The sequence below is a fragment of the Dasypus novemcinctus genome, chromosome 6 (assembly GCF_030445035.2).
Source record: "Dasypus novemcinctus isolate mDasNov1 chromosome 6, mDasNov1.1.hap2, whole genome shotgun sequence".
Lineage (NCBI taxonomy): Eukaryota > Metazoa > Chordata > Mammalia > Cingulata > Dasypodidae > Dasypus > Dasypus novemcinctus.
In genome coordinates this window covers 136523568-136541131 of record NC_080678.1, presented here as the reverse complement: position 1 = coordinate 136541131, position 17564 = coordinate 136523568, and the positions used below count along the sequence as shown (strand labels likewise).

Here is a 17564-nt window from a genome sequence, read left to right as displayed (position 1 = left end):
TAATGATCTATATATGTCTATTAGATCCAGCTCTTCTAATATACTGTTCAAATGTTTTGTTTCTTTAGTGATTCTCTTTTGAGATGTTCTGTCCAGAGTTGATAGTGGTGTATTAAAATCCCCCACTATAATTGTAGATGCATCTATTCTTTCACTTAGTTTTTCCAGCGTTTGCCTCACATATTTAGAGGCGCCCTTGTTAGGAGCATAAATATTTATGATTGTTCGATCTTCTTGACAGATTGTCCCTTTCACTAAAATATGGTATCCTTCTTTGTCTCTCACAATTGTTTCACATTTAACGTCTATTTTGTCTGATATTAATATAGCTACTCCTGCCTTTTTTTGGTTGTTGTTTGCCTGTATGATTGTTTTCCAGCCATTCACTTTCAACCTCCATGAGTCTCTGGGTCTAAGATGTGTCTCTTGTAGGCAGCATATAGATGGGTCGTATTTCCTTATCCAGTGTCCCAGTCTGAATCTTTTGATAGGTGAGTTTAATCCGTTGACATTCAGTGTTATTACGTTTAGAGAGTTATTTATGGTAGCCATATTTTGGTTGGATTTGTGTTTGTTATATTTTGTTTGTATTATTTTATTTTCCCCTTCTATTTTTGTCTTTCTTGTTGCTTTTACACTCTCCTCCATCTCTGACTGTCCTGTTTTTTCCTTTCTTCCTGCAGAATTCCCTTAAGAATTTCTTGAAGGGGAGGTTTCTTGTTGATATACTCTTTCCGTTTCTGTTTATCTGTGAATATTTTGAACTCTCCATCATTTTTGAATGCTAGTTTAGCTGGATAGAGTATTCTTGGTTGGAGATTTTTTTCCTTTAGTACCTTGACTATATCATACCACTGCCTTCTTGCCTCCATCGTTTCAGATGAGAAATCAGTACTTAATCTTATGGAGTTTCCCTTGTATGTGATGGTTTTCTTTTCTCTTGCTGCTTTTAGAATTTTTTCTTTGTCTTGAGCATTGGATAATTTGACAAGTATATGTCTTGGGGTGGGCCTGTTGGGGTTTATGACCAGTGGAGTGCGCTGTGCTTCTTGGATATGTACATCTGTCTCTTTCAGTAGATTTGGGAAGTTTTCATTCATTATTTCCTGCAACACTCCTTCTGACCCCTTTCCCTTCTCTTCTCCTTCTGGAATGCCTATAATACGTATGTTTGAGCATTTTGCATTATCATTCAGGTCCCTAAGTCCTATCTGGATTTTTTCTACCTTTTTATTGACCACTTCTACTATCTGTTTGATTTCCAATGCATTTTCTTCCACATCACTAATTCTGTGCTCTGCCTCTTCTAGTCTGCTGATATTTCTGCAAGTGTATTTTTGATTTCTTGAATTGTGGTGTTCATTTCCATCATATCTGTTATTTTTTTGTGCATGTCTGCAATTTCCCCTCCAAGTGTTGTCTTCACGCTGTTAACCTCTTTCATTACTTCATCAAATTTGTCGGTGATAAATGTTCTGAGATCTTTCATTGCTTGTACGAAGTCCTGCCCCCCTTCCTGATTTTCAGTTTGTTGATTGTATTCAGCCATGTTTTCCTGATTACTGGTTTGGTTTGTAGATTTTTGTTGCTGTCTTGTCAACATTTTTTCTTGATGGGTTTAATCAGTTCCTTAGCTTCTTTGTCTAGTCTTGGAGATTAATTAGCTGTTGTTTTTGCGTAAGTGTTATATCTTCTCTTTGTCACTTTGTTCTTCTTATTCCAATTTCTTATTGCTAGTTAAGCTCACTTTAAAGGAAAGTATTAGTGCTGGGGAAAGTCAATTGTGTAAGGAAGGAAAAAGTGTGAAGTAGTATTGGTGATATATGTTTACAAAGCAACAATATGAGTTCTGGGAGGATGGAGGTTAGATCATGTAAATTGTGTAGAGTTATAGTAGTAGGAAATTACCTATAATGAGGTAGACGACTGAATATGGGAGAAATGTGGTACGTACTAAGAGGCTATTGTTTTCGTGAGAGAGGGAAAGAGAAAAGAAAGGTAATAGTTTCAGGGATGAATACCAGATGGAAAACTAAGCAAAGGTATTAGAAATTAAGAGTTAGACACTTTGTGGATCAAAGAAAGGGAGATGGAATATAGGAGAGATAGCAGATGGTGGAGGATATCAAGTTGTAGGGGAAAGGGGATAGTGTAGATAGGCTAAATCTATTCACAGAGAAATGAGGCAGTGGAGGGTGAGGAAACCCAGCAAATGTGAGGTATTTCCTGTAGGACCTATTGTATTGTTAAGGTAAAATAGTATAAGAAGAATATTGGGGACAAGAAAGAGAGGATTGAAAAAAAAAAAAAAACAACAAGAACAACAACAATAACAAAAAATAAAAAAATAAAGAAAACAAAACAAACAAACAAACAAAAAAACCCAAAGAACAGAAACCCCGCCGCCAGGCTCGGCTGGGCTCAGCCGGGCCCCGGTCCCCCGCCCGCCGCCCGCCGCGGCTCAGCTGGTCTCGGCTGGGCTCGGCTGGGCTCGGGTCCCCCGCCTGCCGCCCGCCACGGCTCGACTGGGCTCGGCTTCCCCTCCCGCCGCGGCTCGGCTGGGCTCAGCTGGGCTCGGCTTTCCCGCCCGCCGCCCGGCGCGGCGCAGCGTGGCTCGGCTCTCCCGCTCGCCGCCCGGCGCGGCGCCTGGGCTCGGCCAAGCTCAGCTGGGCTCGGCTCCCCCGCCCGCCGCGGCTCAGCCGGGCTCGGCCGGAGTCGGCTTCCCCGCCCACCGCCCGCCGCCGCGGCGCAGCGCGGCTCGGCTCGGCTGGGCTCGGCTCCTTCGCCCGCCGCCCGCCGTGGCACAGCGCGGCTCGGCTCTCCCGCCCGCCACCCGCCGCAGTGCTAGCTGCCTCGGCTTCGCCTACCCAAGGAGGGAGTCCTCCACTCGTAGCTGGGATCTCCGTGTATATTTCACAGATGGATCCTCTCTGTTACCTTCCCTCCAAATCGATGTCCAGATACCTCCGGACCAGGAAAAATCCCGAAACAGCCGGTCCCAAAGAGTCTCCGACGCCTCCCAGCCGATTCCCCCCAGGAGCTAGTAACCGGGAAGTTCACTCAGCTGCCATCTTGCCTCCCCCTCCTGAAAAGTCCCAAATTATATCTTATAGACCAATCCTTTCCATTACCTTCCCACCAAATCGATGTCCAGACACTTCCTGCCCTGAAAAAATCCTGAAAAAGCCTGGTCCCGGAGAACCTCCAGCGGTGCCCAGCTGCCTCTTCCCAGGAGAGACGGCAAGGCAAGCTCACTCAGCCACCATCTTGCCGGAAGTCTGTATTTAACTTTTAAAAGGCTGAGTCTGAGCCCCTAAACTGATGTTATCACTTACTAATGGGTTATGGACTGCAATTTTATAAACACCTTTTAGACTTTACCAGTAGAGTCTTGCTCTGCTCCTAGGACATCTTCCAAAGTTGCCGTGTTCTGGAGCCTTCCAGGCTCCTCCTCATCCTTTTACGCTGCTGCATTTTTCTTTGTAGCACTGATCACCACCTGGCGTTATACTTCCCTTACTGTCTTGTGATTGTCCTTCTCTCCCATCAGCATGGACCCTCAGGGAGGGTCCTGTAAGGGTGCTGTCTGTCTTGTTCTGCCATTTGCCTGGCACCAACTGTGCCCGAAGCTTGGCCAGTTTGCTCAGGAGCTGTTGTTCTAGGGAGTGGATGAAGTACTGGGCTCCTGGAGGGGATGACACGGTGGGTGAAAGTCACCCATCAGGAACATCACGGCCGTGCTTGTGGGAACCGGAGCTGGAGTCCCAGGTCCCTCCCACCCAGGCTGACGCCCTGGTGCCCCTGTCACTCCAGCCCGCAGGGACAGTGACTTGGCTTGCCCTTGTGCTGCAACATTCAGGGCCTTGGGAGGACAAGGGCATGCACATTTTGAGGGTGCTCTAAGTCAGGGGCCCGCAGCTCCTCAGCTCACATCCCAGCTGCAGCCTCCCGCCCTGTCCTTGTGTGTGGCTGAGGTGGACAGGGCAGGGTGTGTCCCAGGGCAGTGCTAGCAAAGCCTTAGCAGGCTGCCTGGGGCAGAGCAGAGTGCCTCGGTTTCCGGGCTCTTATGGTTAGAAGCTGTGTGACCATGGGCGCCGCCTTTCTCTGGGTCTCAGCCTTTTCATCTGTAAAATGGAAATAAAGGGTGAAGGGTGGTGATACAAGTACAGTTACCAGCACCTGGAATGGCTCAGGGTATAAGCCCCCCCCCCACACTCCAAAGCACTGGCTCAGGGTGTAAGCCCCCCTAACATACCCCAAAGCACTGGCTCAGGGTATAAGCCCCCCACACACACCCCAAAGCACTGGCTCAGGGTGTGAGCCCCCACACACACTCCAAAGCGTGGCTTGGGCTGCTGGCTGCCCACACCCCAGCGCCTGCACCCAGCAGCAGTGCTGGGGAACAGGGCTGCTCTATTAGAAAATGGCCCAGCAGCTAAGCCCCTGCCTGTGGATTCCCACACGTGGTGACAGACCCGGGGCCCTGGCTCCAGTGCTGAGTCTGGGGACACCGCGGGCCGAGGCTGTGGAGACGGCTGGGGAGGCAGAGCTGGCCCTGGACACAGGCCGTGTTCCTTCCCGAGGGCCGATGCCCCCGGGGCCGCCGGTTCCCTGCTGACCACCCCCTGCCTCTGCGCTCAGCCCCGTCCGTCCTCGCTTCCACCTCCTGCGCCGCGCCCAGATCCTGCCAGGCCTCCACCTCTCCCCTGCCTGGAAGCCAGGGCCTCCCCGAGACGCACCCTGCTGGCCCCGTGGTCTCGCTGCAGACCCCCTCGTGGGGTCGTCATCCTCGCAGTCCTGACTGGTAGACGCCTGCTGCGCACTTGGCCTCTTCTCATCTCTACACCAGCCCCGCGCAGTTGCTGCTATTTCCACGGCAGCCGAGAAATTTGACGTTCTGTGAGGTCAAGGGAGCTGGGAAGTCTGGGGTCACGTCCCGGTCTCCTGACCAGCTCCAGGCCTGGCCAGGGGTGGCAGCTCTGCTGGGTGCTACAGAGGGCCTCCAGGGTGCTCCCGAGGCGGCCCCTCCCCTGAGCTGCTCAGGGCACAGGAGGCTGGTGGCTGGCAGCTCAGGAGCAGCAGGGGCCGCAGGGGCCAGGGCTAAGGTGGCCGCAGGGGCTGTGGGGGCCAGGGCTGAGGGGGCCGCGGGGGCCAGGTCTGAGGGGGCCGCGGGGGCCAGGGCTGAGGGGGCCATGGGGGCCAGGGATGAGGGGGCAACGGGGGCTGTGGGGGCCAGGGCTAAGGGGGCCGCGGGAGCCAGGGCTGAGGGGGCTGCAGGGGCCAGGGCTGAGGGGGCTGCAGGGGCCAGGGATGAGGGGGCCATGGGGGCCACGGGGGCCAGGGAGGAGGGGGCCGTGGGGGCCAGGGCTGAGGGAGACACGGGGGCCATGGGGGCCAGGGCTGAGGGGGCCACGGGGGCTGTGGGGGCCAGGGCTGAGGGGGCCATGGGGGCCGTGGGGGCCAGGGCTGAGGGGGCTGCAGGGGCCAGGGCTGAGGGGGCCGTGGGAGCCAGGGCTGAGGGGCTGCAGGGGCCAGGGCTGAGGGGGCCGTGGGGGCCAGGGCTGAGGGGGCCATGGGGGCCAGGGCTGAGGGGGCCACGGGGGCCACAGGGGCCAGGGATGAGGGGGCCGTGGGGGCCAGGGGTGAGGGGACAGTGGGGGCCACAGGGGCCAGGGCTGAGGGGGCCGCGGGGACCAGGGCTGAGGGGACTTCTGAGGCTGGGCGCGCCTCCCCTCAGTTCCGGGTCTAGTACACCCTCCCGGGGGGCTTCCAGCTGGTTTCATAAGCGGTTCTGATGCCTGGAAAGGAAAGCAATTTGAAAGCTAATGTAGTGAGAGATGGGGAGCCTCCAAAGAATTCTAAGCAGTGAGTGTCATGATTACATTTGCATTTTAAAGAGGGAAACAGAGACAATTTAGTATAAAAATAAATCTCTTTAATCACATCCTCCCGGCAGAGCAACTTGGCTCTCTCTGCATACTCACCCGGCCGCCGGCCACGTGCGGGCACGTGTGGCCAGTAGTCAGCACCGCCACCTTCGCTTTGCATCCTGCTTTCTCACGCAGCGTGCTCTGTGTCCCCGAGGCCTTCCTAGTGACCGCCGGGAGAGGCTGTGCGACATCCTACGCGGGTGGGTGGGCTTTGCCCGCTCTCCGTTCCCTTACTGTTGGGTGTTGGCCCCGCTAAGCACCCTGGAAGTGACACTGGTTGTTATACCATTGGAGTTGCCCGACATCTCTCTTGGGTATGTGACATAGAAATAAATATTCTATGCCCGGAGCTTTTCCAGTTCCACGTGGAATTCTTCTCAAGGACATATGGCTGGCAGTGAGATGCCAGGTCAAGGGGCCTGAAGGCAGGGCAATTTCTTTCCCTCTGAGCTGAGCTCAGACCCCACAAGGCCGTCCAGCTGGGGATTCTCAGGCCGCAGGCACCGGGGGCCACGCCAGGAGCCTGCGGATGTAGGGTACACGGGCTGTGTCCCCGATCTCCTCTCCTGGCTCACCCCTTCCTGAGAAGGCTCGCAGCAGCCTCTCCTGTGGGAGGTCGCCCTCAGCCCCTGGGAACTGTCCTGGCAAGGCCAGGCTGGGAGGCGGCCTGAGGCCACGGTTGGCTGATTTAGGACACAAGGGCAGGTGAACTCCGGAGCGGCCAGCTCAGAGCTCCCCTCAGCTGCAGGTGCCTTGGGGGGCGGCTTTTCCCTCAGCGCCTTGATCCTCGGAGCGTGGGCAGGAAAGTTGGGGATCCCCGGGAAGCTGCCCCTCCAGCCACTGCTAGGGTGCTCCGGCCTCGGGTTCCCTAGAGGGCAGGCTTGGGGGTGAAGGCCGTGGGGGCAGGGGCCCAGCACTCTGTCTTCCAGGGGCAGCTGTGGGACACCTTCCCGTGGACAGATGGGACTGTGGCGAAGGCCCCAAAGAGGAGCCAAGGACAGGGGTGTGTGTGCAAAGAGAAAAGAAAGCTTCGGGCCTGGGTTACTCCTGTGCCACTTGGGAGGCAGTGTGGCCGGCAGCAGGGAACGTGGGAGGGCTCGGGTGGGCAGGCTTCGTTTCCGTCACTTGCCGCAGTCACCTCCATCAGCTTGTGGAGCGACTTCCCATATCTGCACTTGTCCATCCCGGCATTGGCCGTAAAGCAGTGCCTTTCTCGTGGGTAGGTGAGGATCCTGGAGGCTCACATGTTCTGAGGACCCCCCATAGACCCGAGGGCTGGAGGGGGTCTCCTTCCTGTCGTGTGCTAGAAGAGGCCCCCCGGGTGGGTCTCCCCCACAAGGGACCTCCCTCCTGTGGCCCTGGTGGGGCCCCCACCTTCTGCTCTGGTCCTGCCCTCTCTCTGCATCTCATGTGCAGCAGGCAGAGAGGAAGGCGTCCTTCCGAGTGGAAGGTTACCTCCCGCCAGCCTGATCCGGGGGACGATGGCGCTCCAGGGGTGAGTGGATGTCTCAGAAATGCGCCGTTGGCGGCGGACTTGACCCAGTGGTTAGGTCATCCACCTACCACATGGGAGGTCCGCGGTTCAAACACCAGGCCTCCTTGACCCGTGTGGAGCTGGCCCACGCGCAGTGCTGATGTGCGCAAGGAGTGCCTGCCATGAAGGGGTGTCCGCCGCATAAGGAAGCCCCACGCACAAGGAGTGCCCTCCGTAAGGAGAGCCGCCCAGTGCGAAAGAAAGTACAGCCTGCCCAGGAATGGCACCACACACACAGAGAGCTGACACAGCAAGATGACGCAACAAAAGAAACACAGATTCTTGTGCCACTGACAACAACAGAAGCGGACAAAGAAGACACAGCAAATAGACACAGAGAACAGATAACCAGGGTGGGGAGGGGGAAGGGGAGAGAAATAAATAATAATAAATAAATCTTAAAAAAAAAAAAAGAAATGCGCCGTGTCACCGCAGCACTCGGCAGGGCAGAGGCTGAGCTGGAGTTCCTGCGGGTAAGGCCATGGGCGCCCTTCGGTCTGTTGAGGGGGTGCAGTGCGGCTGCCCCGACCCAGCGCCTTCTCTGGGGGGTTCGGACCCACAAAGAGGGACGAGCAAGGTTGCTCCGTCCCCCCGGGATTCAGGGGGAAGCTTCTGGAAGCAGGTGGCAGGGGAGATGACCCCAGGAGATGGGTGGGGTTTGGGGGATGGGAGTGGATGCCAGAGGGCCTTTCTTCGCCTGAGAGAAGTGGCCCCAGCCATTTTCCTGTGGTGGGGAGGCCACATTTCTCAGAGATGACGCACAGGGCAGCTACGGCACAGAACTGGGCTGGGAACTCCAAGTCTGTGGCTTCAGCACAGCACACCCATGGGGTCTGGGACCCCACGGTGGCTCTGGGCCCCTCTCTGCCCACTGTCCTGGGAAGGGCAGTGGCCCTCCTGCCCCACGCATGTGGCTTTGCTTACTGCACATCTCACTGCCACTGGGCCGGGGTGGTGGGAGCAGGGACTAAAAAGAGTCCCAAGTGCCCCGGAGAGGACAGAAGTGTACCAGAAGCATGCAATGGTACATAATAAGTGCCCTAACGATAGCAACAATCACACTGGTTAGTACTGCGTGCAGGGCTGGGGGAGTGGGGGAGAGGGGCAGTGGAGGCAGAGCTGGGCAGCGACTGGGAGGGAACTCTGTATTCCCCACAGCTGGGGAACTGGCTGGGATTGGCTTCAAAGGGAGCTGCAGGGTGTACGCATTTCTCGGTGTATGGCGGTAGAAACACTGCGCGACGTAGCAGACCCGTGGGCAGCTCCTAGCAGGGGCCAGCCGGCCATCACGTCATTTAAGAACACCGACAGACACAGCTGCCTGCTCCCGCCTCGGTGTGCTCTCCCAAGAGGGCTCAGCGTTCCCTTGACAAGCGGCCTTCCAGAACCATCTGAGCCCATCAGCCCTCTGGGAGGCCACTGCAGGGCGGCTGCTGCCCCCAGACCCTGGCTTTGTGTCACCGGCTCACTGTGTGCATCCCCCCCTCCCCATCCAAATGATGGAAAATGCATAGAAGGGAAGCCACCATCTCATCAGCAAAGATGCAGGAAACCTGTCTTATTTGTTTCAGTCTCTCATGGGAGATACTGAGTGGATCTGACTTAATTTGCAGGCGGTCTTTATTCCCCTGTGTAGGCTGCTTGGAGTGAGGCCTGCTCTTTCTGCCCAAGGTGCACAGAGAGACAAATGAGGGGAGCTCTGCCATCCGCACCCCAGAGCCCACTGCCATCCTTCTCGCTTGGGGGCATGTGGGCTCAACAGAGTCCTCTTCTTCTCCTTGGTTAGAAAAGGAAATACAGCAAGATAATCCCTCCACCTGAAGACAGCACAACTGCCTTCCAGTATATTAGTCCTGCTTGCCGTGTCCTGTGCAATCCCATGTGAATATGCAAGTGTATTTAAATTGGGCTTATTTTATGTTCACATTTTTGCGTATTCTTATATTCGCACATCATGAATATTTTTGAAAACTTATTTCAAATCAGCACACAGTGTCCTCTAATTTTTCCCTTCAAGGCTCTATTATTTGACATACAAAATTATTTCCAGTCTGGGATAGACTTAGACAATACCGAGATTAACAGTTTTCTATCTAAATCTTTAAAAAAAAAATTTTTTTTAAAAGAAGCTTTAGATTACATAAATGTTACATCAAAAATATAAGGAGGGAAGGAGACTTGGCCCAATGGGTAGGGCATCCGTCTACCACATGGGAGGTCCGCGGTTCAAACCCCGGGCCTCTTTGACCCATGTGCAGCTGACCCATGCACTGTGCTGACGTGCGCAAGGAGTGCAGTGCCACTCAGGGGTGCCCCCTGCGTAGGGGAGCCCCACGCACAAGGAGTGCACCCCATAAGGAGAGCTACCCAGTGCGAAAGAAAGTGCAGCCTGCCCAGGAATGGCCCTGCACACAAGCTGACACAGCAAGATGATGCCACAAAAAGAAACAGATTCCCATGCCGCTGACAACAACAGAAGTGGACAAAGAAGAGCATGCAATGAATAGACACAGAGAACAGACAATGGGGGGCTGGGGGGGGGAAGAGGAGAGAAATTTAAAAAAAAAATACGGAATTTCCATATACTACAACCCCTCCCCCTCCCACCCTTTCCTTCATTAGTGTGGTACCTTTGTTACAATTGATGACCACATATTGAAGCACTGCTACTAACCATGGTCTATCGCTTATAATATGGTTTATGCTTTACATTTTGCACAATTTTATAGGTTTTGATGAAATGTATAATGGCCTGTAACTGCCATTGCAATATAATGCAGGACAATTCCAATGTCCCCCAAATGCCCACATTACCCCTGTTCTTCCCTCTCCCTCCCCTCAGAACCTCAGGTGGCCACTGACTTCACATGAATGTTCTAAGGTCTTCCACTACTAGAGTAATAGTAAGTCTATTTTAGTCCATAGCTGCATTCCCCCTGTTTGTTTGTTCCTCAGTCTTGAGGATTTGGGGTGGTGATGCCCACTCTGCTTCCATGAGGCTTGTCTGCCCTGCCTCTAGTGTCTGCATCTCTAGAGCCCTCAGAATCTGTGCCGTTTGAGGCACTGTTCACTGTGGCTGTCAATGAGATCCTGCTGAGACGTGCAAAAGTGTAACCTCTGGAGTGACCTCCGGACTCATTTTGAAACCTCTCAGCCATAAAAACTCATTTGTAGTTAATAGTTCCTCCTTTTGGTCAAGGTCTTTTTCCAAAAGCTTTGCTAGTTGGTGTTTGGTACCTAAATCTTTAGCCAGTGCTTGCCTGCTTCATTCCTTAGGCACCGAATCCCACGAGTGGACTTTCTGGGTCCAAGGCTACGGGCCTTTCTAAATTGTGTGGGGGCCTTGCAAAGGCACCTTGCACTGGCATCATTTCTGGATGGTCTCCTCTCCTCCCCCGGCTGCCAGTACTGTGAGGACGCTGGCTCCTCCCAGGACCCCGTTACTCCATGAACAGTCACTGGGTTATTCAAGTGTATCTCCTCACGGCTCTGTTTTCTCATTAAAGAGAAAAAGAAGCCATTCTCGGATGGCATTTTCTTGAAACAGACGCCTGTTGTGGCCCTGGGTTCACTGACGATTGACTCTGCTAGTTCATTATTTCACACCAGAAGTAGATTTGGCAGAAGTCCAGTTTGGGTGACATAATCCCAACTCCAAGATTGTCAACGACATTAGCATATCAAAACCCCAGAATACTCTGTTGAAGGTTAACTCAGTGTTTTCCAGGCTTTTTCAACCGCAGAACCCTTTGTCTACAGAATCAGGGGTTGTGGAATGTTACAAACATTTTTTCCGTTGGTGAGTTTTGTTTTTACACTACTGGCATCACACTGGTTGGAGCCTGCTTCCCCCAGCCCTGTGCTACACTTAGCATCACAACTGTGCCTTCCCCGGGTGACCCTCCATGCTCTGTAAGCTCCTCTGTAAGGGTCACCTGGTAAGCCTTTTTAAGGCAGGAGAGGCTTGAGGAAATCACTCTCCCCTCAAGAGCCAGTCTCCCCCCCACTCCCAAAAGCCTCAGCTGTGGTCAACAACCCTGTGTTGAACAGCCTATGAACGGTGGTGCTGAGATTTTTCAGTCTAGTTTCTTAGGGGAGATTCTCCAGTTGGAATTATAGGGTCAAAGGGTAGGACTTCTTGTGACTCTTGATGACAATCTGGAAATAGTCCATTTTGTTCCCTATGGTTTCCAGTACAAGGTTCTATATAGGCTGGGAGCCAGGAGAGCCTGGTTCCAGTGCCAACTTGGCTGCCAGCTGTAGGGAGAAGTGGGCATGGTAGTGAGATGCCCTGAAGTACGGGGAGATGCAGCGTCTCTGAGAAGTACACCAGCAATAGCAGCACATGATGGACAAGAGGTGACGTCTCAGAAAATTCCTTAATCGAGAGGGTGTGCAGGCACAGACAATGCTATTTTGCTTTCTCAGATTGAGCATGTCCTTGGTGACATTACTTATGTTTGCCTATCTCTCCAAATGTTCTGGATATCCTGCGTTTCAGTAGTTAAAAGAGAAGACTCAGGCACAAAGGGACACACATTTCCAGTCCACCACTTAAAAGCTGTGTGACCTTTTGTGGGTACTTAACCCTTCTGTCCCTCATTTTCTCATCTGAAAAGAGATAGCTCCCCTATCTCTTAGGATTGTCATGAAGATTAAATACCACATACAAAATGCTTAGCAAGCTTAAGGATTTTGGGACTCTGAATACTGAAAAATGTCATACTTCTTTATAATTAAAAAATAAATTAATACTAAACCATTAAAAAGTGTAATGACTTCAACAAATGGTATAGAGAAAACTGAATATCTACATGCAAGAGAATGAAGCAGAGCCCTTACCTTACACCAAATAGGAAAGTTAACTCAGAGGGGATCAAAGACCTAATTTTAAGAGCTAAAACTATAAAACTCTCAGAAGAAAACATAGTAGCAAATCTTCAAGACCTTGGATTAGGCAGTGGTTTCTTAAATACATTACTGAAAACATGAGCAACAAAAGGAAAAAAGCGAAATTGGATTCTGTTAAAATTTAAAACTTTCGTACATCAAAAGACAAGATCAAGAGAATGAAAAGCCTACCCACAGAATGGGACAAAATATTTATGAATCATGTGACTAATAAAGATTTAATATCCAGAATATATAAAGAACTCTTATAACTCAACAACAAAAAAAAAAACAGCCCAATAAAAAATGGGCAAAGGAATAGGCATTTCTCCAAAGAAGATATACACATGATTAATAAGCACATAAAAAGATGCTCACCGTCATTAGTTATGAGGGAAATGCAGATCAAAACCACAATGAGATACTGCTGCACCTCTACAAGAATGACTAATCAGAGAGATGGGCAGTAGTAAGGGTTGATGAGGATATGGAGGAACTGGATCTCTTGTGCATTGCTGGTGGTCATACGAAATGCTGTGGAAAACAATTTAGCAGTTTGGTGGTTCTTTTAAAGATTACACCTAGAATTACTATATGAACTGACAATTCCTCTCTTAAATATAGACCCTAAAGAATTGAAAGCAAGGACTCAAATAGACATGTGAGCACCAATATTCATAGCAGCATTATTCACAATAGCCAAAAAGTAGAAGCAACCCAAGTGTCCTTCAGCAGATGAATGGGTAAAAAAATTTGTACACACAATGGAATATTATTCAGCCATAAAAATGAATGCAATTCTGATATATGCTGCAACATGGATGAAACTTGAAGACATATGTTGGGTGAAATGTCAGACAGAAAAGGACAATATTGTATGACTCCACTTATATGAAATAACCCTTGCAGGGGGCCGTCCTCAGTCACCTGTTGGCCGAGAAATTACAGACCGAGCTGCAAGGCAACAAAAGAGTTTATTGGGGGTCTTAGAATTGCAATTCAGGGAGCACAGATTCAGGGAGCACCCCAAGCTGTGTCCCACCTTGGGGTTTTCAAGAAAGGAGTTTTCAAGAAAAAGAAGATTATGTAAGCTGTTTGTAAAGAATTAGGATCGGTGGATGTTTGGGGGCTTTCTGAATGTCCTTTAAGGTCCACAGTTACTGATTTCTTCACCGTGCGGTTGGTTCCCGGTGTCCAGTTGTTCTCAGAAACATCACTGCTCATAGTTTTGCAGACCTTGGCGGTTTATGATATCTGATCAGACTCCATTTTAAGTCTCTTAGCCATAAGAACCCCATTTTGCCTTCCAGGTGGATATGAAGATGGGGGAGCCCCCACTAGAGCCTCGGCTACCATTCAAACAAAAGCCATTTGCATCAGGTTTATACTCTTATCTCTTTTAAGAATTCGGTTGGTCTGATGCAGTCCCCAGCACCGAACGACCCTGGAGACCCTGACAAAATAGAGTCTTCTAACTTGGTAAATTGAGGACAGATCTTGGGGCAAAGGGGACTGGTCACTTTCTCTGCAGAGTGCTTATGGCTCATCTTGCTCTAACAGCCATGCTCATGATCTGGGACATCACTTTCTAGGCCTGTGCCTCAGTTTCTCCATCTGTAATGTGTTTGTGTGTGGGGAGGGAAGCAGAAAATACTGCTGTGGACTTAAGTTGACACAAGTGGGAAGAAGGACTCCATTACCTTGCCATGGCTGAGAAGAGTCTGAATTCTAAAACCTTGCTCAGAATACTGTTTTTCTATTGTACCATTTCCATAATAACCATTTGCCTGGTGCCCTTAGTAGACACTCTTGAAAAAAGAGACTCCTTGGGTTAAAAATGTAGGAAATAGGAAAATGCACTTGGAGATTCACCCTGCACATTCCCTGTCAGATGCATGGAGAGATTCTGTAGCAAGAAAATTTGTTTAGCTCAGTGTTTCCTAAACCTATCTGGCAAACCTACTCTTGTTTTGTTTTTCTTGCTGTTTTCTCCCAGAACACCTAAGCACGTGTTTTCTTGGAGTAGTTTGAAACCCATCGTTTTAAACCTGTGTGCCTGCCTCTGCCAAATCTTGGCCTTGTCTTGCTGCAGTTCGCTCAGCAGCACCAGACTACGGCATGCTGGTCCATCAAGTTTTCCCAGAGAAGATGCGGCTGGGACGGGAGATGGCCTTGGGGATCTGTGCCAAGCGGATCATCGTCTACCAAGTGAGAAATGCCAGCAGAATCGCAACCTTGCAGTTTCAGTGGTGAGATTGGGATGGCTTCCACCCACGTGAGGGCGGCTCGGGTGATAAGGACGCAAGCTTCTCGCTTGCCTTTGAGCCCTTGCCCCTTCAAGGCAGAATGGGAACGTGAGCTTTCCCTTACCAGATGCACGGCGTGCAGATAGCCTGTCCCTGAACCGACATTCTGATGCCCGGTGGGAGGTTCAGAAGTCCAGCAGGGGGGTTGGAGAGGTTCCCAGGAGGCTGTTTCTTCTCTAATTCTCCCACCCTCCCACCCACACCCACCTAAGGGGATACTCTTTCCCTCTGGGTAAAGTTTTCTCAATCTGGGGAATACATCAGTGTTCAGAGCATGGGAGAATGAGGGAGATGGGAGAGGAGAGGGTGCTTTTATGAGGTTCTCCAGAGAAGCAGAATTGAGCAGATATATATAAAGGGATGTATTATAGGCATTGGCTCAGCTCTGTAGGGTGGCCGCACACAGGAAACTCTGACCAAGGTGAAGTTGAACTCCCCAGGGGAAGCTGGCTGACTGAAGTAGAGGCTGACGTTCCTCTTTCTGATTTCTGAAATCCTCATCCCTAGCTTTTAAGACCTCCAACTGGCTGGATGAAGAGAGTCCCCACATTGCTGAAGGCAATCTCCTTTGTTGATGGTAGATGCAGTCCCTTGTAGATGCAATCAACTCATTATAGATGCAAATTCATCTGATAAATGCCCTCACAGTACCCATCAGGCCAGTGCGTGCTTGACACAACAACTAGACACCATCCCCTAGCCAAGCTGACCCATGGAAATAACGGTCACACTTGTCTACATGGAGTGGAGTCTCGTGGTTTTGAAACATTTTCCTTTTAAATTTTCCTTTCCCATACCCAGGAAGGGAATAGTAAGTAGTTTCAGAATAAATGTTTTTTTGCCTTTAGGAAAAAAATGTTTATATCTAAAATACATAATAATTTAATATAATTTCATTAAGTCAGAACATTCAAGTGGCCTTTATATTATCAGGGAACTTATTTTTTCTTATACTTTAACCATCTTGAAATATAAACGATATTTATATTTTGTTATTTTTTTTGGAGTTTTATTTATTGGAATTATTTTAATTCAATTAAAAGAATATTTGAAGAATTTTAATTACTGAATTGATTCAATACTATTTCATTGTTCTGTTTTATTGACAGCATATTTAATTGTTCAAAATTTCCAATCTCATTTATTTTAATATATTCTTAGAAATGCAATAACCTAAGAAAGTAATTTTGAAAAACTGGTATTTTGCAAAGTCATAAAGTTCTACAGTTCCCTTATGTAAGTATTTTATATTTAAATTGTTTTCCCCACTATCAGGGACAGTTTCTTAATTATAGCTGGGCAGTCATCAGATTCACAAAACAAAGATGGCTTAAAACTACCTTGTCACCAGGTAGGATTTCTGTGCCCTGAAGGCCATTTTCTTCCTTGGCATGATCTTCTTCTTTTTCTTATTTTCGAGGTACCAGGGGCTGGGGATTGAATCTGAGACCTCGTATGGGGGAAGCTGGTGCTCAACCACCGAGCCACATCAGCTCCCCTGAGTTGGTATTTTCATCTGTTTGCTTGTTTGTTTTTAGGAGGCACCAGGAACAGAACCCAGGACCTCCTGTGTGGGAAGCAGGTGCTCAACGGCTTGAGCCATATCTGCTCCCCTTATTTTTATGGGAACATCATCATATGAATTAATGACTCTGCCCCTTGCCGCAAACACACATCTTACATGGAATGTGACATGAATTCCAGAAGCTTCTATAAACAGAGAACGGGGAATGCTGAGAAATCTGATAATGAGCTCAGGAAGCCGGTATTCAGTTTAATAGTTTATAACAAAAGCCAGAATGTTTCCAATAATTACAGAGGCTGGTCTGAGCAGCCTGCAGCCAAATTCCAAAGGGAATAGAGGAAGCTGCCAGGTTCAAAGAATTCAACCCGGAGCCACACTAGCAGCAGGTCAGATGACAAGGTTATTCAATCAAAACCATTTTCAACATAGAATTTTAGCCCCTGGTGGTCATTGTTCTTAGTCATTAGGAGGAATTAAAACCTCTGAAGTGAAAAGCAGAAGGTGGGGGCAGGTACAGGCTTTGTGGTCCCTTTTTAAGAAAAAATATACAAAGTTACAAACATAAAACATGGTGCGCAAGTGAATATTTACTTAGAATGAGAAAATAAAATCACAACAACGTACAACTGTAAGGGTAAGGCCACATTGGGAAAATAGGAATAGGACTACATTAGGAAATAGGAATTGCAAGTGCCTTCAGATAAATAAATCACTTAGGACTGCTCATAAAAAAGAGTGTAAACAACTTAGGGCTGCACCTAAAAAGAGTGTAAATAACTTAGAGCGGCCTCCAAGGAGAGTGTCAATAAATAACTTAAGGCAGCCTCCAAGGAGAGTGTCAATAAATAACATGGGGCTGCTCACAAGAAGGGGCTTTTCTTAAAGGAAAAAAAATAGATACGCTACCTTCAGCTAACCGCAGTGTTCCGCTTCTGTGCCTGCTTGCTCGCTCACTTACTAGTAAACCCCCTCCCCCTCCTAAAAGGCTATGAAAACACCTCTTCCCTGAAACTCGGGGCTGCTCTCTCCTTTGCGGAGGACGAGGCAGTCGCCGTACAGCTAATAAAGCTCTCAATTGGAACTTTTATTCAAAGTCTGAGTCTGGTCAATATCGCTGGTCTATAACACAACTTCTTAAAAGCAAATATCATAAAAGCCAGAAAATAATATCTTAATTACTCCCCAAAACCCAGGAATAATTTTTTTCTTTCCAATTTTTGATGACATTCTCTTTGATTACCTGTCATAGGATAACATTTTTTAAACAATATTTTCACTAGGGATAATAAAAATAACATAGTGATTCTTCTAGCTTGGCTTGTTGGAATCCCTTTTTATTATTGATAGTTAGGATGGATAAAACATGCACATTCGTACAG

General features: G+C 49.4%; 2 protein-coding genes across 9 annotated transcripts in view; both read left to right on the top strand.

The window, feature by feature from the left end:
* The window catches only part of LOC131278854 (uncharacterized), a 146137-nt gene extending 128867 nt beyond the window's left edge, over positions 1-17270 (top strand). For all 8 annotated transcript variants that reach the window (XM_071215972.1, XM_071215971.1, XM_058299457.2 and 5 more), the window contains one exon: positions 14447-17270. The gene's annotated coding sequence lies outside the window, so the exon portion shown is untranslated. The remainder of the gene's footprint in view (positions 1-14446) is intronic.
* Positions 5573-17564, top strand: part of LOC131278965 (FERM and PDZ domain-containing protein 2-like) — a 59621-nt gene continuing 47629 nt past the window's right edge. Inside the window, 3 exon segments of the mRNA XM_058299596.1 lie at positions 5573-5642; positions 14447-14562; positions 14696-14708. Of these exon segments, the coding sequence (XP_058155579.1) occupies positions 5573-5642; positions 14447-14562; positions 14696-14708 (199 nt within the window).